This window comes from Rattus rattus, chromosome 5, assembly GCF_011064425.1.
Source record: "Rattus rattus isolate New Zealand chromosome 5, Rrattus_CSIRO_v1, whole genome shotgun sequence".
In the NCBI taxonomy this organism is placed as follows: Eukaryota; Metazoa; Chordata; class Mammalia; order Rodentia; family Muridae; genus Rattus; species Rattus rattus.
Genome location: NC_046158.1, coordinates 61,353,512 through 61,378,101, shown reverse-complemented (window position 1 = coordinate 61,378,101; position 24,590 = coordinate 61,353,512). Strand labels below are relative to the sequence as shown.

General features: G+C 39.1%; 1 protein-coding gene across 1 annotated transcript; it reads left to right on the top strand.

Moving 5' to 3' along the window:
* The first annotated feature begins 1,461 nt into the window (after nt 1–1,461).
* Nucleotides 1,462–23,671, top strand: Zswim2 (zinc finger SWIM-type containing 2). Its single transcript, XM_032901975.1, has 9 exons — nt 1,462–1,626; nt 2,787–2,863; nt 4,849–4,889; nt 12,610–12,820; nt 14,056–14,307; nt 16,966–17,050; nt 18,767–18,876; nt 21,775–21,928; nt 22,846–23,671. Exons 1-9 carry the CDS (start codon nt 1,462–1,464, stop codon nt 23,644–23,646), a joined length of 1,896 nt encoding a protein of 631 aa, XP_032757866.1. The 3' UTR covers nt 23,647–23,671.
* The last annotated feature ends 919 nt before the right edge of the window (nt 23,672–24,590 follow it).

The window sequence follows — 24,590 nt, the reverse complement described above, 5'->3', positions numbered from 1 at the left end:
CCTTCCATTTTTAACTTTCATGAGAACATGAATACTGTACTCTTACCATTCCAAAATGGAATTAATGAACTACAGTCAACTTACATAATTTAAATATGTGACCTTTTCGAAAATAGTACTTATCACACATGAAGCAAATATCATCCTAAATAAAATGTAAAAGCTTAAATATTTATAGCTGTTTGGTTTTTAGATTCTTAAATAGCTATATGCATCCACACATTCAGGCACATGAAGGATGGTGGGTGAATAGTTACTATATAAAGTACCTTTACTATGAAACCAAACTCATTCTGTTACATAGAAAACATGAACCGACATTCACTAATTCTAAGCTTTAAGTAATAAATACTATTACATAAAATGAATTTACAGTTTACCTTGTTCTCAGGGGTTTTCTTAATGTATAGTGTTTTCCTTTGCTAACACAATGTTTGACGGATGCTAATCTTGGAAGTATGGTTGTGTAGCTGTTACTTCTTCATTACTTAATAAGAAAGCAAAACAAAATTCATTTTGTTCACACCCTGGACCTGAGGTCCCATGGTGTTTATGCAGGTGGCTCATGCCTTGTCAAAGTTGCCCTAAGTACCATCTTCACACTGGGTCGGTGCCTTTGCCATTTTCTTTTCCGGTTCTTGACCTAATCTAGTTGTGGTTTCCTCTCCTGATAAGATCGGATCGATGCCTTTCTTCTTCCTGTAACCAAGCCACCAAGCAGAGCTCTCTCTCCTGCTTTCAGTTTCTAAGAAAGAATCCAGCAACATGGCTTTTAGTTCTGTAACCATGACTCAAACTGTTGGCTAATATTTAAGGATAGCTCTCAACTTAGAATATAGAAACAAAGTTCAGAAACAATTTGCAGATTGTTGGGTCAGCCTTGAAAAATCTTACTCCTTAAAATAGAGCTCTATCAATTTCTAGGGTTGACTGCACAGCCAATATCCAAACCCAACATGAAACTTGAGTGTCCCCTAGCTTCAAGACCAACAGAACACACACACACGCACGCACGCACGCACACATGCACGCACGCACGCACGCGCACACACCCCTAGCTGACGTGAGAGCCCTATTTTCTTCATCTTCCCTCAGCTACTTACTAATTATATGCAATCATGGTGAATTTTTTTTTATTGTAAAAGAAAAATTCACACAATGTGACTTTATTTTCTGGAGCCCACACTGTTACTGGGTCTGAGAATGTCCTAACGAGCAGATGGAGTCTTGCCTGTGAGCAAATAAGCAAAAAGAATATGAGATTTGCAGCTGTGCCTGTGACCTCAAGTTTGAAAGTCTAAGCATGGACTTCGAAATTTTCTCTAGCCCCAACTAGAGCAGAGCAAGCTGGGGAGCCTAGGAAAGAACTACCGTTTCCATGGCAACCGTGCTGCACGCTGTTGCCATAGAGACCCCAGGCGCCTCGGAAAGCTTAACGTAGAGGCGCCACGGCCGCCAGGGATGCTTCGCGGAGGCAGTAAAGCCTCAGAAAAGCGAAGACAGTTAAGCGAGAGCCTCAGCTGGCAGCAAGACCAGGCGCTGAGTAGTAGCATCTACCTCCTGCGACAGATCGGCCCCACAGGCTTCCTACTGAGGGAGGAGGAGCCAGAAAACGGGGATTTCCGAGTAACTATAGCGCCACCAACCTCCCTTGGGGATTGGGGGATGGGGAGTGGGAGAAGGGCGGGAGGGGGCGGGGTGGGGGAGGTGCCCCAAGGCAACTTCCCAATTCCTGCAAACAGACTGGCCTAGCAAGAGAACTCATTCTCAGAAGTGCTCCCCAGACTTTGAAAATGTGCACGTTACAAAAAGAATTAGTATATACCAGAAAATATTCTTTCTTGAATTAAGCTCGAATTGCATCCAACTCTTGTAAAATGATGGACCTTGAGTTTTAGTATTAAATAGTAGAGAGGGTTATATGAATATTTAGTTTATGTATGTGTATTCCTGGAAGCCTTGTTGGTGTTCACCAGCCCTGTAAATCAAATGAGAATCCTATCTTCTAAATGTTTGCTCATTAAAATCGGTTTCTCTCTAACAATTTCTATGATCATTTTCTTTTTGCTCGCTTTTAAAACTGTAACAGATCATTAAAGGGTAGTTTAAATGTTAATACTTTGAAAGGGTGTGTATGAGTAAGAGTTCCATTTCATTTTGTTAAAAGAGAACAGATGTTTCATATTTACATGTCCTGCTCTTGTCGGTCAAAAATGAGCCACTCAACACTTCCCTGTTGCTTTAGAAATTTTAAATTTGTTGCCTCATGGTTAAGAGTACTGGATATAGTTTATCATTCTGCACTTTGCTCAGAGAATTCCTTTTTACTTTGCTGGTTTGAGTTTAACAGTTTTAGCCTATGTAGTCTTGAATAAAACCAATCCTCTCACGGAAAGTAAAGTTCAAGTGCAAAAATCAATCAATCAATCAATCAATCAAAGTGAGCAAGCCATTTTTCAAAGGCCATTTAACTCTCTCCTTTAAGAAAAAAAAAGGGTTTGGAGGGAGAGCCTTTAATTTTAGATTTAATCTCACCTAAGTATAGGTGACCTTTAGAAACTGTGTTAATTCACAGTGTCAGTTATTAACCAAGGTGAAGAATAAAGGAGATGAAATTCAGCTTCGAATGTCAAGAGAGAATATTTCTTAGAAGGCCCTGTTGGATCATATCCAAAGTTCAGAGCCACTCAAGCAATCAATAATTTAAATCTTTTAACCTAGTTATTTTATCAATTTACTTTTTATCAATTTACTCTTAAATTTAACTGAGTTTTTTTTTTTTTAAGGTTTTGCTTGGAAACCCACATGAGTGCAGCTGTCCCACGTTTCTGAAGAGGGGGGAACTGTGCAAGCACATATGCTGGTGAGTGACGGTTAGCAATGGCCTTCCACAAACACACATGGGTTACTGCTGCTCATGGTCTAAGTTCAGCAAGAATAAAGTCGTTTGGTATTCAAGGAATTAAAAACTAAAATGACCATAATTTACCAGCGTGTTTCTCATAGTATTGCAAGTATTCCATTTCGGTCTGAAAAGTGAGTAAACCAACTAAGAAACATTTAAATAACATAAAGTAGAAATATTGATATATATTATGTGCATAAATGTCAAGTCTAACTATCAAATCTATGCTAATTCTTGAGACATTATTGTCTTCAACAATTTCTTGTCTCCTGAAACACCCTGTCATGAAAATTGTGTTTTCTGTATGTCAGGTTTCAGATTTTTTTCACTTTCAATATAGATATTTTGAGATTAAAAATGAGGACTCTGATAGAGGATACTTGATATCTGAAACTGGAACAGTATTAGGAAAACCTGGGTGGGGTAATTACCTTCTGCATACCGAAGACAACCTCACCCTTCAGTTAGCAGGCCCTACTTACGTTTGCTTTGCCTTCCTATACTCACATCAACAAATCAGTAAATACTCCTTAAAAAAAACATTTTAGATGTGTGTGTGTGTGTGTGTGTGTGTGTGTGTGTATGTATGCCTGCCTGAATGTATGCAGTTGCACCATGGGTGTTTCTGGTGCCCATGGGGGTCAAAAGAGGATGTTGGATTCACTGGAATGGAAGTCACAGAAGGCTCTGAACTGCCATGTGAGTGGGGAGAATTGAACCCAGGTCTTCTGCAAGAACAAGTGCTCTTAACCACTGAACCATCTCTGCAGCCCCAGTAAATACATTCTTCTAATCTACAACCAGGCGTGATAGCACATTCCTGTGTCTCTTGCTTTCTTTCTTTCTGTTTGGTTGGTTGGTTTGGGGTTTTGTTGTTGTTATGCTTTCAACTTAAAAAAATATTTATTTATTTATTATTTATTTATTTACATCCCAAACTCTGTTCCTCTCCTCATCCCCTGACTCGACTTGCCGAGGCTATCCGCCCTCGCCCTCCCCTTCTCCTCTGAGAAAGTGGTGCCCCTTTTTGGGATCCTCCCATCCTGTCCTATCAAGTCTCTGCTAGATTAAGCACATCATCCATCTCCCACTGAGGCCAGACAAGGCAGCCCTGTTGGGGAATGGATACCACAGTCGGGTTATAGCTTGAGGGACAGCCCCCACTCCAGATGTTGGGAGCCCCACATGGAGGCTGGGCAGCATGTGTGCTACATTTGTTCCAGGGGTCTCACTTCAGCTGGCTTACCCAGTTTGGGACTGTTCCATTTTGGTCACATAGGTTATTGGTTCTACCTGAAAGAAAGATAAATTATATTGGCCTTTCAAATGTACAGCATGTCATCATAGTGCTTACAATAGGTATTTCCAATATTATTTTATGACAGGACAGGATATGGCTAGTCTTCTTTGATTTTAATATACTATAACTCATTTCATATACAATTTAACCATGAACTAAATGGAAATATTCTCCAAGTATATAGTATATATTAATAATGATGTAATTAATGCTGAAACACATTTACTATATTTTTTAAAATACATGTTTTTGCTCTCTTTAAAGCTACAATTTTAGTGAGATTTGAAAGTCTTCTACTGTACATTAAAATGGTAGATGTAGGAAAATGGTCACCTGACATTCACTTGCAAGGAAAGTTAAAGGAAGTATTGGAAATACCTGGATTTCTTCCCTATTCCTGGAAGGATTGTGTCTTAAGAAATAAGGGCCTTCTCTGTCCAGTCAATCCTGTTAGCACGATACAATTTGCCTATCAATCTCCCATCAACTTTCCTTAAAACATAACTATAATTAACAGAAAATTGATTAAATTTATAACATTTTCTGCATTAAATAATTCTCCTTATAGTCTACATGTTCAAATGATATGTTTTAAGATTATATCCAAATAAATGTTTTAATTTTTTCTACTTGTGAACATTAGGGTGTTATTGAAAAAATTCAAGCTTCCAAGGAATCATGAATGTAAGTTTCTGGCTTTTTATTTTCTAATTCTTTATTATTTTGAAATTAACAAAACTATGAACCTTTCATTTAAACATATTCTAAACTTGAATGCTTATTTTTCCTAAAGAATCAAGTAATTATCTCTTCCCAAACTTAGAGTTCAGAAAGATCAGTTTCATCTTAAGCAAAAAGTAAGTTTGGGCTGGAGGTTAAGAGAACTGACTGCTCTTCCAGAGGTCCTGAGTTTAATTCCTAGCAACCACATGGTGGCTCACAACCACCTGTAATGGGATCGAATGCCCTCTTCTAGTATGCCTGGAGACAGCGACAGTGTACTCACATACACTAAATAAATAAATAAATAAATAAATAAATAAATAAATAAATAAATGTGTAAGTTTGTATATCCTACTCAAAAAAGACATGGATGAGGACCACAGAGATGGCTTGGCAGGTAAAATTGCTCACAGGGCAATCCTAAGCGCCTGAATTCAGTCCCTGAACATAATGGAAGGAGAGACCCAACCCTGAAATGTTCATGAAGGAATAGGCACACATTAATAATAAAAGAACATAAAAACTGACACGAAATTAAAAAAGTTTCCTTGAAAGTTTGCACAAGATATAAGTTTAGAATAACAGTGGAGATGAAACAATGTTTTTTTTTTTTTTTTTTTGAGAAGAAATAACTTTCCTTATTTTAAGCAAAGATTCATAGTGGCTTCATATACAAATCTCGTATAGAATAAGTAAAAATTTTCAGGTCCCAGAACTACCATGACACATAATTACATTCAAAACTACTTTCGCTAAACAGAAATAGTGGTGCACGCCTTTAATCCCAGTGTTCAAGAGGCTGAGGCAGGCAGAGGTCTCTGAGTTCAAGGCCATCCTGGTCTACAGAGTGAGTTCCAGGACAGCCAGAGCTATATAGTAAAACCTTGTCTTAAGCTTAAGTCCAAGTGGATCAAGGACCTCCACATCAAACCAGATACACTCAAACTAATAGAAGAAAAACTAGGGAAGCATTTGGAACACATGGGCACTGGAAAAAATTTCCTGAACAAAACACCCATGGCTTATGCTCTAAGATCAAGAATCGACAAATGGGATCTCATAAAACTGCAAAGCTTCTGTAAGGCAAAGGACACTGTGGTTAGGACAAAACGGCAACCAACAGATTGGGAAAAGATCTTTACCAATCCTACAACAGATAGAGGGCTTATATCCAAAATATACAAAGAACTGAAGAAGTTAGACAGCAGGGAGACAAATAACCCTATTAAAAAATGGGGTTCAGAGCTAAACAGAGAATTCACAGCTGAGGAATGCCGAATGGCTGAGAAACACCTAAAGAAATGTTCAACATCGTTAGTCATAAGGAAATGCAAATCAAAACAACCCTGAGATTTCACCTCACACCAGTGAGAATGGCTAAGATCAAAACTCAGGTGACAGCAAATGCTGGCGAGGATGTGGAGAAAGGGAACACTCCTCCATTGTTGGTGGGGTTGCAGACTGCTACAACCATTCTGGAAATCAGTCTGGAGGTTCCTCAGAAAATTGGACATTGAACTGCCTGAGGATCCAGCTATACCTCTCTTGGGCATATACCCAAAAGATGCCCCAACATATAAAAAAAGACACGTGCTCCACTATGTTCATCGCAGCCTTATTCATAATAGCCAGAAGCTGGAAAGAACCCAGATGCCCTTCAACAGAGGAATGGATACAGAAAATGTGGTACATCTACACAATGGAATATTACTCAGCCATCAAAAACAATGACTTTGTGAAATTCGTAGGCAAATGGTTGGAACTGGAAACTATCATCCTGAGTGAGCTAACCCAATCACAGAAAGACATACATGGTATGTACTCATTGATAAGTGGCTATTAGCCCAAATGCTTGAATTACCCTAGATGCCTAGAACAAATGAAACTCAAGACGGATGATCAAAATGTGAATGCAGATCGCTCCTGAGAGACACAGCCAGAATACAGCAAATACAGAGGCGTATGCCAGCAGGAAACCACTGAACTGAGAACAGGACCCCTGTTGAAGGAATCAGAGAAAGAACTGGAAGAGCTTGAAGGAGCTCAAGACCCCATATGTACAGCAATGCCAACCAACCAGAGCTTCCAGGGACTAAGCCACTACCCAAAGACTATACATGGACTGACCCTGGACTCTGACCTCGTAGGTTGCAATGAATATCCTAGTAAGAGCACCAGTGGAAGGGGAAGCCCTGGGTCCTGCTAAGACTGAACCCCTAGTGAACTAGACTGTTGGGGAGAGGGCAGCAAGGGGGGGAGGGTTGGGAGGGGAACACCCATAAGGAAGGGGAGGGGGAGGGGGATGTTTGCCCGGAAACTGGGAAAGGGAATAACACTCGAAATGTATATAAGAAATACTCAAGTTAATAATAATAAAAAAAAAAGAAAATAAAAACTGATTAAAACATGCAGAAAAAAAAAAAAAAAAAAAAAAAAAAAACACAAAAAAGGGGAAAAAAATTAAAAAAAAGGAAAAAAAAAGAAACACCAACTACTAAAAAAAAAAAACCCTACTTCGGTCACAAAGTAAAAAAAAAAAAAAAAAAAAACAAAAAAAACAAAAAAACAAAAAAACCTTGTCTTAAAAAAAAAATAAGCAAACTAAAAATATAATTTGGCTGAAATTTTTGTGCAAAAAATATTTATTATATATTTTATGCTATTTAAATTTGGTTTTAATGACCTCAAAAATAGAAGAGAGAGAAAAAAATCTTTCATTACATAGATACTACTCTCTGTACAGAAGTAATCCTTATAACTGTGGAGTAGTAGTTTGGAATTCAACCTAAGGACTAAATTCTGAATCTTAGTAATTAATGCTCACAATCTCCATGAAGAATCAAAGTGACAATCTCCTTTAAATTTTTTTATTTAAAACTTGTATTTAGGCAAATTCTTTCCCCCACCCCAACTATCCTACAAATATATTTTAGTGTTACATTAAAAAAATAAATTAGCATCGGTGTTTTCACATGTAGTTTCCTCTTGGGCTCTTAAGACCACGTAGTCTTTCAGAAATGTCGCCTACATTTTACAGCTCCAGCTGTTAATTTTGTGCTGCTGGTGCCTCTTAGCCACAGACCAACATTTCCAGCTGCCTTCTGGAAGGCTCATTTTGAAGGCCCCGCGGACATTTTGAGCAGCGGATTTCCCTGATCTGTGTTCCCCTCTCATATGCCAGATGTCACATACTGTCTCAGTCACTGTCCTACTGCTGTAAAGAGACACCAGGACCAAGGAAAGAAAGCATTAACTTGGGGCCTGCTAGCAGCTTCAGTAACTTAGCTCATTATCTTCAAGACAGCAAGCAGGCAGGAACCGCTGCTGTTGTTGAGAACTACATCCTGATCTGAAAGCAGAAAACTCTTGGAAACCTCAAAGCCCCCATCCAGTGACACACTTCCTCCACAAAGCCACACTACTAATCCTTCCAATCCGATCAACCAGGACTCCCTAGTGACTAAGCATTCAAATATATGAGCCTAGGCTGGCCATTCCTCAAACCACCACACATTCTGACTTCCCCTTTCATTTCCTTATTGAACCTAGAAATCGTGTAATTCTTCATTTGTCTTCTCATACTCTGCTTCTGCCTCTAATCATTCTCGGGACCCTGTTTGTTCTACACCCTACCTTTTCCTAAGGTTTCCTCGCTGTGGTGTTCCTGCCGTTATTCAACCACCTTAGTCCTGTTCTCTACAGCTTCACTGTACCTCCTCAGTCACCTCTGCAAATCCTTTCTGCGTGTGACCTCATACACATGTGCTTTTTGTTCTCAACATTAAGTTGCATGTTGACTTTCTCCAAAAGTCTCATTCTTGCTGACCTTAGTATTGCCTTTCCATATCGTTTTCACAAGCTTCCATGCTTCAGCTGAAGAGCAAACATGTAAGAGAAGGACATGTACAGCTTTGTGTTTGCAGCTTCATAAGAATCAAAAGGAAACCGAGACAGGATTGAACAGCATATTCCAACTAATACAGCAAAATAAGCTGCCATTGTGCAGTTGGGATAGAAATCAGAAACATTAGTCTTTTGTTTTTGCTTTGCCTTCACCATCTATGTGTTTTATACCCTCTCAGGATCTGTACTCAAGCACTGTATTTCAGTTGCTAACGTTCAGCCTGCCTGTAGTCCAGTGTATGAAAACCTCACAAGGAAACCTATCTCTTCAGATGCTAATTTAAAAATAAATGACAAAAGGAAAAGTAGACTTATATACTGCCCAAGTCATCACAAACATACTCATAAAAACATTTTTAACTGCAGATGATCAGCTGTAAACATAAGCAACAAAAGTTTTAATTGTTTCTTCAGCCATATTCGCTAAATCCTGGCGTATGACAGTTCCTATGGCCAGTGCCTAAAATATTAGACAGCATCGCTTAGAGTATGTGTATTAGGTACATTTTCACTTCAAAAACAGCAGTTAACTATGGATCAACCTAATATTTCATGTGCTTTGTGCTTCATGAAGGCAAAAGCCATTATTTTCTATCAGTACAGAAATTATTAAATTACTAAATTATTTACATTGATTGTATACATTAATTGTGAAACTTTAGACTTCCTAGCTGAAATAAATATTTTGAACATTGAATTCTGTTTCTCCAAAACGTGTATTTTTAATCAAACTTAAATCATCCAGGGGTTTCTTTTGAATGCAATGGTGTATGAAGCCATCTGTTAAATTATTTATAGATAAATAAAAAACATTTAAAAAACTTTCAAATTTCCACATAAGAATATATAGATTTTTACTTTATTTGTTGCTTTGATGATTATACAAATATATGTATATATACTAAAAATGCAAAAAGTACATAATTTTGCTTAAATTTTGTATTCTGCTTTTCCCACACAATTTTTATTACTTTCTATTTTAAATTCTATGTATTTGTTGTAAATTTGCCAAATGGCTAATGTTCCACTGTAGCATATCAAAATTAACCTCATATTATTCAATATTTATTTCACTTATCCTTATTATATTCTTTTATATAACTCTTTATTTTAATTTTGGAGCCTAGCCTTAATTTTTAATGGTAATATTAAGAATTTTTGTTTGCTTCTCATAGGAATTGCTCTTTTTAAATACTTTCATTGATTTCCCATGAGTTCAGAAGTGCGTCAATATTTTTGAGTGTTTTAGATTCATGTTCAATAGAATTTAAAGATATTAACCACATAGTTAAGTCTCTACTAGAAATAAAGATGCAGAGAAGCATTTTACTAATAATTTTAGGACAAAACAGACTAAGTCATAGAAAATATAAATAATGGCAGATGCAAATTGATAGTGATTTATTCATGCCTTCTAAATCAAGAGATTGTTTCCACTCTCTCACAGGTCAAACATTCCTGTGCAGAAATCTCAGCTGCCTCCAACCAACAGTTTAAGTATAGAAAGTTTACACTTTCACTATCATTTATTTCATAGATTTGGTTTCATAGATTTGGCCTTATTCTTGATTTAATTCACTTGAAAGAAGGAGGAAAGAATTTCTTTCAGTACTTTAGCGAGACACTGTGTGGGGATGCAGAGATGATTAATTCAAAACAAACACCATCCTCCACTCTGCACCTACACACGGGGATGCCATAGTAACAAAAATGATACCGGAGCCAGCAAAACAAAGTCCAAAAATGGTCGTCTTCTCGTCACTCACCTCGAGGGATTGGTTGAGGGTTGACCCCAACCCACCAGAAAATAAACCTCTTGCTTTTGCACCGAGAAAAAGAAAGTCCAAAAACTATTGCTATTATAAGGAAAAGATGGTTCGAAAGGACTGAGACACGAAAAGTAGGTTTAACAGTATGAGGAAGCCACAGAGAAAGCATAGGGAATGCAAGAAACACACTTTCAAAGATGTGTCGTTTCTGAAACATTTCTTTCTTTCTTTCTTTCTTTCTTTCTTTCTTTCTTTCTTTCTTTCTTTCTTTCTTTCTTTCTTTCTTTCTTTTTTTTCCGGAGCTGAGGACTAAACCCAGGGCCTTGCACTTGCTAGGCAAGTGCTCTACCACTGAGCTAAATCCCCAACCCCTTCTGAAACATTTCTAAAGGAGGATTTTTTTTTTTTTAGTTGTATCCCGATAAGCCAAGGGATAATTCATCCATAAAGGAATGCACATAGAAAGCGAGGAGCTGGGTGGTAGGTAGCCTTGCAAATCTTGTCAGAATCAGAAGAGAGGGCGGCTAAAGTTAGAGAGGAACATGCACAGCAAATAAAACATAGTAAATATGCATCTGGTTTGTTTGCCTTGTGTTCTCGAGACCGTAAGAACATTAAATAAGTAAACTTTAACGCGTATAATCAGTTGAAGCTGTTAGGCAACGCACCTGCCTTGCTCTTGTCTCACAGAGTATTTTTCGTTGGTCTCATCCATTGCTTTTTCAGTGTGATCTTGAGACGCTTCTACTGTCTAATTCATCTTATACCACACAGAAGAGTTTCTGGGCGGCTTCTTTTGTGAAATTCCTAAATGTGTAATCTTTCGTTCTTTTTTTTATATTCTCCTTTTCTTTTTTTAAAGAGAGCAGATGTTGCTGTTTCCCTGTGACAAATAACACTCCTCCTCCACATACTGGGTAATTAAAGCTTGATTCCCTCCCACAGCCCACCTGCACCTGCCACACCACCTCCGACAGGACACAAAAGGTTTCTGTATTGCAACAGAAAGACCATTTTTTTCCGCAGTTCCTTCAGTGTTTAACTCGGGGGCCTCTCCAAGAACACAGAGCTTTTACACCACCTACACATAATATTTAGCTTGCGTGTATTTAAAATATACAACATAAACAGAACTCAAGGGACTAACGATGAGAATTTAAACTGTGTTGTGTTAGGGAGAGAAGGCAGACAGGGGAAGGAGCCATGGGTGGGGAGAAAGAATCTCAAGTTCTAAGCTAAAACTACATGCAACACAGTTGTTCGTAAGAGCAATGGGATGTGGGGAAGTCATAACTCAAGAGTGTACATACCAAGGGTACAAGCAATAGCAGTAACCAAGTCTGCCATGAACAAAATGACTGAAGCTCTCTTTTCTATGGCTACAAAACTAAGACAGGAAAAGAGCCACTCCGTTGTCCTCTCATTAACAAACACTAGCCAAGTGTCTCTATTTTCTCTTTATGTATTTATTCTTACTGTTGCTTAATTCATTAAGCTTTTATTCATTTTCTTTATTTATGTCTGTGTATGTGTTTGTGTCTCTATGGGTGTGTGATCTATGTGGGGGTGTCCACTGAGGCCAGGAAGAGGCTGTTGGACTCTCTGGAGCTGGAATTGCAAGGGTGCTGGGAAGTGAACCTGTGTCCTCTGCTCTTAGCCAGTGAGCCCTGTCTCCCGCCCTGATTTTAATGCCGTTGTATATTGATGAAGTGTTTGTTTGCAGGCACATGAAAAGACTAGGGTAATAATCACACCCCAAGCCTGTGATGCAGGCTGCTAGTTTCAATAGCAAGGTGGTGGGGAAGGCAATTGCATTGTTTTTGTAAATTTCTCTTTCCTAGCCATTTTTTCCTCCAATTTGAACATAAAGAAGTGGTCAGCGTGACTAGAATATCCCAACTGGTCCCATCTTTCTCATATCTGAAAGAAAACTATAGCTCAGCCTGTTACTACGCCTCTGTGTTTCTGTTCTTGCCCCCGAATTCTAACGCTTCCACATTTTTCACCAGCTGCTTTCCAGTTGGGTCTTACCGAGGGAGAAATAAATGACTTGCTACGGGGCATATATCAGGTCCAAACTCCGCAGCTTAGGGCAAGCGAAGAGACTGCGCGAGTGGAAGAAGATGGCTACCTTAAGCAGAAGGACATCAGTGCAGGGGATATCTGCCCTATCTGCCAAGAGGTGCTGCTGGAGAAAAGGCTCCCCATCACCTTCTGCAGGTGACGCCTTCCTCTTCGAATTCTAGTCTTATGGAAATTCCCAATTAATATTCCTAGGAAGTCACATTATGTGATTCCTCGATAGAAAACACAAAGGCTTCCTCTGTGTCTAATTTCTGTTCCCTTTGTGTTCTTCTGTTTCCTAGTATGCACTTGTGAGATGTCCTGTTCTCAGTATTTTTAGGCTATGTCTTAAAGGTAAAAATAGGAAGTATCAGTCCATAGTTATTCATTCCTCTGCTTTACTTAAGAATAGGAAGACTTTTGCTTTTATTAATCCCTTTTACATTTATTGATTTGACTGATTAATTAATTGATTTGGACAGTGGGTAGAGTCGAACGCCTTGGCACGTGTGAAGGTCAGAGGAGAACTGCGGAAGTTGATACTTCTCCTTCTGCTTTGTGTGGTCCAGCGATGAGATCACTACCCAGACCCCTGGGTGCCAAGCGCCTTTACTCATTTGGCCGTCTCACCAGTCTTTGTTTTTTTCTTTACTCAGGGTAAATGATTCGACTGCAAAATATTTTCTGCATATAAAGATTGTTTAACTTCGAAGTTGTAAATGTTCTTTTTGATTTTTAAGAAACCCTATCTTCTAATTTAAGTTGCTCACATTTTCTACTTAGTGAACAAACGTCCTCACTGAGAGAAACGCAATCATACTATTCTTCATGGCACTCAAGCTGGACTTTAGAAGTCGAATGTGCTATTTGCTGATTAAATAATCTTCTTTGTTTTTGTCTCCTGTGTACTTGTCAAATATTTGAGTCCTGTTTTGCACATCTCCCTGTGGTTGCCCTTATTGAATTCTTAAAAGGTACCACTTCCCCAAACATCATTTCTTCTCCCTCCAGAGATTGCTCACATGGTTAAGATTTCTCAATAAAGCAAAAGAGAGAAACGGAGAATAGGATCTACCCCCCTGCATTGAAAGAATTAACGCTTTAACTTTCATTTGTGTTGAAGCTACGCTTACTCTGGCCTTATAGGTGAAAAATAATTTTATGATGTAAATCTTTCACCATTTCCTCTAAAGGAAAAACTTTGTAGTTGGAATTCTGATCGAGATGGTAGATTAGATTTTTGTCAGTTTGCAATCGAGCTATATCTAGAAATCAGTTCGAAGTGCATCTTATAAGGAATAAAAATGTTCCCAGGGAGGTTTTTAATTTACTTAAACATCTATGGCAAATACATACAGTGAATGATAACACTTGGATTTTATTTCTGACAGATTTGGCTGCGGCAATAACGTCCACATAAAATGCATGAGGATCTTAGCCAACTACCAAGACACAGTGTCTGACACATCCATGTTAAAATGTCCGCTGTGCAGGGAAGAGTTTGCACCACTAAAAGTTATCTTGGAGGAGTTCAAAAACTCTAACAAACTTATGACCATTTCTGAGAAAGAACGGCTGGACAAACACCTCGGGATTCCCTGTAACAACTGTACCCAGCTGCCAATCGAGGGGAAGTGCTACAAGTAAGTCTCCAGTGCTCACAGCTCTGAGCATTAGTACGCCCAGCCTTTAGCCTGCCCCCTCTCTCTCCTTTATGCCCTGTGTCTGTCTTATGCGATGACCGCTTGCTTGGAATTTCATTTTATTTTCCTCACTTTTGCAAGAGCATTGGCTTTGCGTTCTCATATGAATTTAGATGAATCTCATATAAAGCAGCATCTGGAAACTCTGGCATTCTTATTTCTTTGCCCTGGGTGAGCTTCCATGTTCAGGGTCCTGTTACAAGATATCTCACATCCTGTAACACTGTGGACCACAGATGAGAGAGGGGGTCATGACCAAAATCTCCTAGTAGACATAGAAGGATACTGATTAGATTGGCTGAACTTTAAATACATTTCTACAGACCCAAAATTGCAAACTGTGTCTCCATCTGCCTTGAGTGTTGTTCTGTTTCCATTCATATTCATCTCAGTGCTAACAAAAACAATATTATTCATATAGAAAACAGCTTAACTGTTTTATATATAACCCCAAACCTTCCTACAGTTGCCACAATTACACAATTGCTATATATACCTTGGTAACTATGATTAATTGAATAAAATTTTAAGTTGTATTTTTAAAAAGTTTTGTTTCAATCTTCATTAAAATTTTCCTGAAATATATCAATGTACCTTCCTATTTTCCTGAAATTAGACTACGGTCAGCCAAATCAAATATTTAGTTTAACTTTCTGATGGAATAGGGATATTTTTTAAGCCAGCAGTACTTTATACCTTTGTTCTTCAATCTTAAGCCTGTGCTACACAGAAGAAAATTAATCATGAACAGAAATCAGTATTGGAAAATGGCTAGCCCAATGAAGTATCTGACTTGAAAAGGGGCAGAACTTGCACAGCCTTAGCATGAGATGGGCTAGCTCAGGAATGTTAGTTCTAGGAATGATGGTCTTTGGCACCTATTGCATGAAAAATTTAAACATTGCCACTTAGGAATCAAATGTCCTGTGTGAGAGTGTGAGAGAGAAGGGTGTGGAGAGGAACCATGGGGGTGAAACAGAAAAATCACTAGTACTTACGTATTCCTCAAAGGGTCAGCACCCTTTAACTGATTCTATCAAAGATGGTGGAACACTGTTGCCCTGTAGTAGTTGATGATGGTCAACTCATTGGCCAGGGTGTTGTCTGTTTTCTGTCCTGGAGGATTGTCCTTCCAGAAACCACTAAGTTGATTCCTTCTGGACCGTGCTTCCCTGCACCAGGCTAAGTCTCATCTGACAGAAACGTCTCATAACTTGTTTATGGCTAAGAACAACCAGTTCTGTATTCCTTGATCACAAATCAAAGCTGTGACATTGGTGACTCCACCTTCTACTCTTTCCTTCAAGTCGGTCCCCAAATCTAATTCTCCTAAGTGTAAGCAGTAGTTCCCCCTTCGTTAGCGCATCACGACAGCTGCTTCATCTGTTATATTAGTTCATGAAACATCAGACGTTTGTTAAAGTGCAGTTACCTAAGCTTTTACCCCAGCCTACTCTGATGCATCTAGTGAATGGCGGCATTGCCCGTTTGTAATCTTGATTATGAAGAATCTACACATACGAGTAGGAATGATAAACTCGAGCACGTGTCTTCTGCAACATCTGAGGACACGTTTCTCTTATTTCTCAGGGGAACAGGCTTCTAAACACTAGGAAATTTTGATTTAAAAAAGCTTGTCTGGCTGAATTTTGTAGCAAGGAAACTAAAATCCTATGTGGAAAATGTTTACTAAATAGCATAAACTTGAAATTCAGTTTCTGTAAAAAATTATAGTTTAAAATTATCTTAATAATATTTATTGAGACTTTATACACTTATCTTTTCCATTTTATGGGGAAGAAAAAGAATATTCTGTGGCCAAAGGATCGTGTTAGGTGTAACCCTATCCTTCACGAGACATCTGAGGAGCCAGGCAGTATGGGACAAATCATCTGTCTGTGGGCTTACAGACTTAGGTCACGTGGGACTCTAGAGAAAGAAATCACCGGGGACTAAATTGATCTGAAAGCATCATGGAGAGGACACAGAGGAGACAAAGTAATAACAGTCTCCCCAGTACATGGGCTTATCACAGAACCTGAATGTCATATTACATGACAGCAGGAGTCAAGTTTGCAATACAGTCATGGTTTCTTATCAGTTGACCTTTAAATAGGGTGATTCCAACCTGGATAAACCCAATATAATCACAGGAGCTCTTGAAAGTGGAGGAGGAAGGGAAAGCGGGAACTGTGGCTATGGAAGAGAGGCAGAAAGTGTCCTTAATTACCTTAAATATGGAGCAAAGACCACAAGCTAGGAAGTGTCAGCTGCCTTTAGAATATGGTACAGCCAAGGGAGCATGTTTGTCTGCAGCCCCAAAAAGTGACACAGCTGGGCCCACACTCTACCTTCATCCCTTTGAGACTCATCCATTATAGGCTTCCATTACAGGCCCCTCTGATAATCAATGGATGGTATTTAAGCTAACACATGTGCAGAAAACTCTACAGAAGCAATAGGAAACTAATTCACAATGCGGCCAGAGTGGGCTTTGCATGTGTGGCTCATTCACAGGTGTGTCAGTCGACTTTCTCACCTAAAACAATGGCAGTGATCGGGGTTTCCTCTCCTGTGTCTTGATGTGCTGTGCTGCAGGTGCACTGAATGTGTGGAGTACCACTTATGCCAGGAGTGCTTCGACAGCTGTTACCACCCCTCCCATGCCTTTGTGTTCCGGGAGGTAAGTGCCCACCGAAAACCCATGTGCCACTTGCCGGGCCATTAAAGACCAGTGAGTCGAAGAGCATGAAAAGCGGATAACGCCCTGGAAGGAAGGGATTGACTTTTAATTTAGAAATTACATTTGGAATTCTCCGGCAACCGATTTTTGTACTGCCTTATAAATTCCATCACCGTACCAAGCACCGGGTGTCCTAAAGAAACTTTAAGAGCAGGCACTGTGGCCCTCAGTCTGAAAATGAGTTGAAGTGACCCTAGCCTGTGGACAGGCTTATCATAACATTTCTGACAACCATTATAGTTTTCTCTTAAAATTTCTCATGCCCAAATTTAATACATAGAACTTTTGTGGTTCCTTTAAATTGTTCATTTTAAAAGTATGTCCTGAAACCCAGTGTGGTGGCACAGACCTGTAATCCCAGCACTTTGCAGGCTAAGGCAAAACAGTCAGAACAGTTTGGGTCAATCTTGGCTATCTAGTGAAACCTAGCACTAAAAACATACATACATACATACATACATACATACATGTGTGTATAGTAATACTGAGTAATGCTACATTTTTCTAATTATATATCTATATACATACATACATATATATTATATATATATATATTGATGCTGAGTAATGCCACCTTTTTCTAACTATAAAAATAAAACATCTATGATTATAGTTAATTTTGGTTTGTTTGTTTGTTTGTTTGTTTGGTGGGTTGGTTGGTTGGTTGGTTGGTTTGGTTTGCTAGGATTTCTCTGTGTAGCCCTGGCTGTCTTTAAACTCTGTAAACCAGACCGGCCTTGAACTCAAAATATTTAGCTGATTCTGCCTTCCCAGTGCTGGAATTAAAGATGTGTGCCACCATTGCTGGGCCGTAAATAATATTTTTACATTAAGAAGAACTGGGCAAGTCAGCAAGATAACTCAGTGGGTAAAGATGTTTGTTGTCAAGCCTAGAGACCCAAGTTCAATCCTGGGACCTACATGGTCAACAGAGACAATCTATTCCTGTAATTTAATGTCTGTCCTCAATGCAAGTGCCATCGCAGGTATACAGATGGTTGTGGGAGGAAGAAGGAGAGGGAGGAGGAGACAGAGTCAGAGAGAAGACTAAATTAAATAAATAATAACATTGAAGGAGTGATATTTGTTGTGGTGGTACAGACCTATAAATCCCAGTTACTCAAAGGCTGAGGATTATAAATTCAATGCCTGTCTGGACAACATTAGAAACGTACAAAAGAAGAGGATAGAGAGATTTTTTTTTCAGTGATCCAGATACTTGCTGTTCTTCCAGAGGACCCATATGGCTCAAAACTCTCCTGTAACTCCAGTTCCAAGGGATCCAGTGCTCCTCTCTGGCTTGTGGGCACTGTGCATGTACATGGTGTGTACATATAGGCAAAACACCCATACATATAAAATAAATAACAGTTTAATTAAAAATAAATTAATGAATTCAAAGTAATGGATGTAGCTCAGTGTTCCATTGATTAACCTCCCAGTGTTGAGAAAGAAAGTAAAGGTCATTCTAGTAAACTCACAGCAGGACATGAGATCTGTCAGTCATTTATAATTTTAATGTAGTAAAGTAGATATTCTTGTAATGAGTATTTCACAATATTATATCATTAATATGAAGCCTTGATTAATTTAATCAAAACTAATTTTTAATGATTTACAAAGTAACATCTACTCTTTTTTTTTCACCCATTTCAGAAAAGAAATCAAAGATGGAGATCAGTAGAAAAAAGATCAGATGTTGTAAAATATTTAGATACTAAAAATGAGGGAGAAGCAAATATGCCATATTTTAAAGAAAAGCCAGGGTAAGAGTCTCATGAAAATTGATATTTCTTGTGTGACAGGATCTGTGTGTAATTTTTTTAAATTTAAATAGGTTGTGTGTTCTAAGCAATTGCGTATGTATCCCAGGTAACATTTCACATCCGGCGAAGAGCGAGGGTCTTCAGTCAGCCCGTTCAAATCGAGTCCTAATCAAGTGCTCACTATCAAGATGGGTTTGGGGATACAAAGCTCACTTCTCTCTGCACATTTTTCCCATCTTTAAAACAGGGATAACATTGTACCGTTATCAGTATGTATCTTTAGAAAAATGGGAAACTTTAACATTTTTGTTGACTGTGTGATTAAGGTCCACATCTCCTTTGTCTGTCTTGCAACTTTCTTTTATTTATTTATTTATTTATTTATTTATTTATTTATTTATTTATTTATTTATTTTTACACTCTAGTCTTTATTCCCCTCCCCGTCTACCCCTACCCAACAGTCCTACATCCCATACCTTCTCCTCACCGCCCCCCACCCTGTGTCTCCACAACAATGTCCCCACCCCACCAACCCACCAGACCTCTAAACTTCCTGAGGCTGCCAGTCTCTTGAGGGTTAGGTACATCTTCTCTGACTAAACCCAGACCCAGGGGTCCTCTGCTGTTGGAGGCCTCATCTCAGCTGGTGTATGCTGCTTAGTTGGTGATCCAGTGTCTAAGAGATCTCGGGAGTCCAGGTTCATTTTTTCATCATTTTCTTTTTTCTTTTTCTTTCTTTTCTTTTCTTTCTTTTCTTCTTCTTCTTCTTCTTCTTCTTCTTCTTCTTCTTCTTCTTCTTCTTCTTCTTCTTCTTCTTCTTCTTCTTCTTCTTCCTCCTCCTCCTCCTCCTCCTCCTCCTCCCCCTCCCCTCCCCTCCTCCTCCCCCTCCCCCCCTCCCCCCCTCCCCTCCTCCTCCTCCTCCTCCTCCTCTTCCTCCTCCTCCTCCTCCTCCTTCTTCTTCTTCTTCTTCTTCTTTTTTTGGATAATTTTTATTTACATTTTAAATGTTATCCCCTTTCCCCAACCCAACCCCCAACCCCTTCCCACCTCCCCTCCCTGACATTTGCTTACACTGGGGGTGTCCAGCCTTGGCAGGACCAAGGGCTTCTCCTATTGGTGCCAAAAAGGCCATCCTCTGTTACATATGCAGCTGGAGCCATGGGTCTGTCCATGTGTGCTCTTTGAATGGTAGTTTAGTCCCTGGGAGCTCTGGATGTTGGTATTGTTCTTATGGGGTTGCAAACTCCCTTTGGCTACTTCAATCCTTTCTCTAATTCCTCCAATGGGGACCCCATTCTCAGTTCAGTGGTTGACTGTGAGCATTCACCTCTCTATTTGTCAGGCTCTGGCAGGGCCTCTCAGGAGACAGCTATATCAGGCTCCAGTCAGCTTGAACTTCTTGGCATCTGCAATATTACCTGGGTTTGGTAGCTGTGTGTATATGGGATGGATTCCCAGGTGGTCGGTCTCTGCTACAAACTTTGTCTCCATATATCCTATTTGCTCCCCTTCTAAGAAGGACTGAAGCATCTATCTGTTCTTCAGTCATCCTCCTTCTTCAACTTCATGTGGTCTGTGGATTGTATCTTGGGTAATTTGAGCTTTTATGCTAATATCCACTTATCAATGACTCCATACCATGTGTGGTTTTGTGCGTGTGTGTGTGTGTGTGTGTGTGTGTGTGTGTGTTTGGGTTACCTCACTCAGGATGATATTTTCTAGTTCCATACACTTGCATATGAATTTCATGAAGTCATTGTTTTTGATAGCTGAGTAGTACTCCATTGTGTAGATGTACCACATTTCCTGTATCCATTCTTCTGTTGAAGGACATTTAGGTTCTTTCCAAAGGAGTGTTCTTCTTTCTCCACATCCTCACCAACATGTGTCATCACCTGAAGTTTTGATCTTAGCCATTCTGACTGGTGTGAGGTAGAATCTCAGGATCATTTTTCTGATCACTAAGGACTTTGAACATTTCTTGAGGTGCTTCTCAGCCATTCAAGATTCCTTTGTTGTGATTCTCAGTCTAGTTCTATACCCCTTTTTTTGATTGGGTTGTTTTTGTGTTTTGGTGGTTAGCTTCTTGAGTTCTTTATATTATTAGCCCTCTCTTGGATGTGTGGTTAGTGGAGATTTTTTTCCCAATCTGTAGGATGCTGATTTGTCTTATTGACTATGTCCTTTGTCTTGCACCTTTTTTAAAGATTTATTTATTATATACAAGTACACTTTAGCTGTCTTCAGACACATCAGAAGAGGGCATTAGATCTCATTACGAATGGTTGTGAGCCACCATGTGGTTGCTGGGATTTGAACTCAGTACCTCTGGAAGAACGGTCACTGCTCTTAACCACTGAGCCATCTCTCCAGCCCTATCTTGCAACTTTCTAATGGCACTAAGAACCAGTTAGTTCAGTCTATCGTGTTATGTTAATTGTACTTTTAACATTGCACATCTCACAATATTGGGGTAAGCATGGAATTTTCTCACTTACTGTTATCCACCAACTGAGATCACATCCTTGCGTACTGGAGCTACTGTTTGTGCACCTCGTCTGTTGACAAGTAAACTGGTTTGTATTTTCTAAACATATGTCTAGCTATTTGCTCAAATTGGAATAATTCTAGCTTATGACCCTCAATGTTGTCTTTTGTTGACTTTAAAGTATAAACAAAAATCTAATCAATATTTCTACTTGATGTGGCTGAATTAAACCATGTTCTTTATGATGTCAGCTCTACCAGACTCAGAATTATATAACAAGCATAAATCTCTAACTCAAGAAAACCTTGGGTCCCATTGTTTTACTTAGGTAGCAGATTTGTGCTCTGACTTGCTTTCTGATCTGTAATCACACATGGGCGTTCAGGTCTTTCTGTCTGTCTTCACTCAGTCAGTTTTACACCCCGAAGCATGTTGTGAAGTCTCTGCCTCTCCTTCTGATTACAAAGAACAGCAAGCTGCTCGCCCCAGGGTACCAGTGTCGACTTTGCTTGAAGTCATTTTGTCTCGGTCAATACACAAGACTGCTACCATGTACTCACAAGGTAAAAGCCACCTCCCTTTTGCTTTCCTTTTACTAGAAGGCAATTTCTCAGGAATAAAGTGGCGGTTGAAAGTTTTCCCTTTCCTTTTCTGTTGTGCTCTGTACAGAGATGGTCACTGGCACAGCACAAGGGGACAAGTTCCTGCAGAGGAGTTAGCTTGCCTTCATGACAAAGTTGCATTTAGTAGGATTTGCTTCCTTATACACTGTCTAGCTAAGATAAATGGCACTTTAACTGCATTCTTTTATGCACTTATGTTACATGTGACATAGAAAAAGCCTATAGAATTGTGTCATGTGTTTTTACAGTTCTTTAGATATAAAAAATAGAAATGCCTTAATTGAAAATTATTCATAAGAACTCACTATACAATGTACAATGTCACTTGACAGCCATACTTAATAACCACATTTTCCCCAAAATAGCATTGTTTGAATATGAATGTAGAGCTTTAAAGTCAAACTTAAACGGTCTGATAATACTTTTTCTTTTCTTTTTTTTCTTTTCTTTTTTTTTCGGAGCTGGCGACTGACTGATAATTTTTTTTATAAGCAAAATGCATGTGTGTTATTTAGTGTGTTATGGTTGCGACAGTCATTTTTCAATTCTTGTTGGTTATGAATTTTTAATTTCTAATTGTTTTCATTAGAATTTATTAACATGAAAATAACACCTTGAATGGTGAGTTTCTAACAAAGCTAGGAAAGTGATATACAAAAGGGACTTTGCATTTCGCAGTGTAAAATGGAAATCAGTCAGTATAGGTATTGTATTTATAAATGGACGTTCAAATGTTTTCATAACATTTGATAAGTTGGCATTATCTCCCTCTTTGCTCATTAGTTTCAATATACAAGTAGGCTGGAAGTTTTTAATATAAGAAGCGTCTGATGAACTTATAGCATTTTTGTTTCAAGTTTCACAGGAAATGTATTGACAATTGGTTATTCCACAAGTGCAATTCATGCCCTATTGACAGACAAGTCATATATAACCCTCTGATCTGGAAAGGCACAGCCGTGGATGGACAAGGACACCAGCTGGCCTCAAACAAAGACATCGCCCATCTGTCGAAGCAGCAAGAGCCAAAACTTTTCATTCCTGGTACTGGATTAGTTTTAAAACAAAACAGAACTGGAATTTTACCTAGAATTCCCCAGTATAATTCTAAAGTATTGACTACATTTCCAAATCCATCAGATAACTATCAGAATATAACAATGGATGACCTATGCTCAGTCAAAATAGAAAATTCAGATTCAAGAAAATTAGTTTTTGGGTATAAAATTAGTAAACCGTTCCCCACATATCTGCAAGACCCAGCCGCTGGGCCAACACCATCTCAAACATTTCTTCCTTCCCTTCCTCATAAGAACGTTATTTGTCTCACTGGAAGGGAAAGCCCACATATCTATGAAAAAGATCATACTGGTCAGAGTCAGAAGACAAACAGAGGTTATGAACACATAAACTATAACACAAGGAAAGCTCTCGGCACTAGATTAAGACAACACAAGAGATCAAGTACATTATCTACAGAAGATTTAAATCTTACTATCAACTGGGGTACGACCAAACTTAGTTTGTCTAAAAAGCCTAATAATTCCACGGGGAAAGTCAGACAAAAATGTGGTCGTCCACCCAGACGACCTGCATATCACCCTTTACAGACACAAAGTGCTGCTCTGTCTTTAATAATGGAAGGAATTCAACTGTGAAAAATAAGCATTTTTATTACACCACAAAAACTTGAATATTTAATATGCAAAATATTTTATTTGTAGTACATAAGAATCCATGTACACCCCTGACAAATATATATAAAATACTCTATCATCATTTTTGCCTCCTTGTCTGCGAATAACGTACTGTGTTTACAGAAGTCGCCCTGCTACATGGGAGACTAGGCAATGTGTGTTTTAATGAGAAAACTCAAGATGCTATAGTGAATAGAGCATTCATATCTTATTTTAGGCTGACTAATTTTTTCACTAAAGAAGTCAATTTTCCCCTGCTTTGAGTCACTGCTCTAAAACCGCCAGAGAATAACATTGTATGCAGGATTATTTCTGGGGAACTACATAAATTTCACATACTAACAATCACTGCAAACCTATACGAAAGTCCTAACGGTAATCCTTTTGTTATGTTTCCTTAAAGCAGTTTTGTTTTTATTATTTTAAAGTTTTTTCTTTTTTATTGATCATTCCATTAGTTTGCATCTCAAAGAATATCCCACCTCCCGGTTACCCCCTCTACCAACCCCCCATCCCATGATATCCCACTTCCTTGTTACCTCTACCCCCCATCCCCATTCCACATCTGCCCTCCTCTCTCCCCTTTACCTGTATGAGGATGCTCCCCCACCCACCCACCCACAATCTCATGCCCCATCACTCCAGCATCCCCCTACTCTGGGGCATCAAACCTCCCCAGGAGGTGTCAGGCAAGGCCAGCCTCTGCTACATATGTATTTGGAGACATGGATCCCTCCCTATACACTCCTTGGTTGGAGGTCTAGACCCCGGGAGAACTGGGTGGTTAGGGCAGTCTATGTTGTTCTTCCAATGAAGTTGCAATCCCTCTCTGCTCCTCCAGTCCTTCCGCCAGCTCCCCCATCAGGTTGATGGTTGGCTCCAAGCATCCGCATCTGCATTGGTCA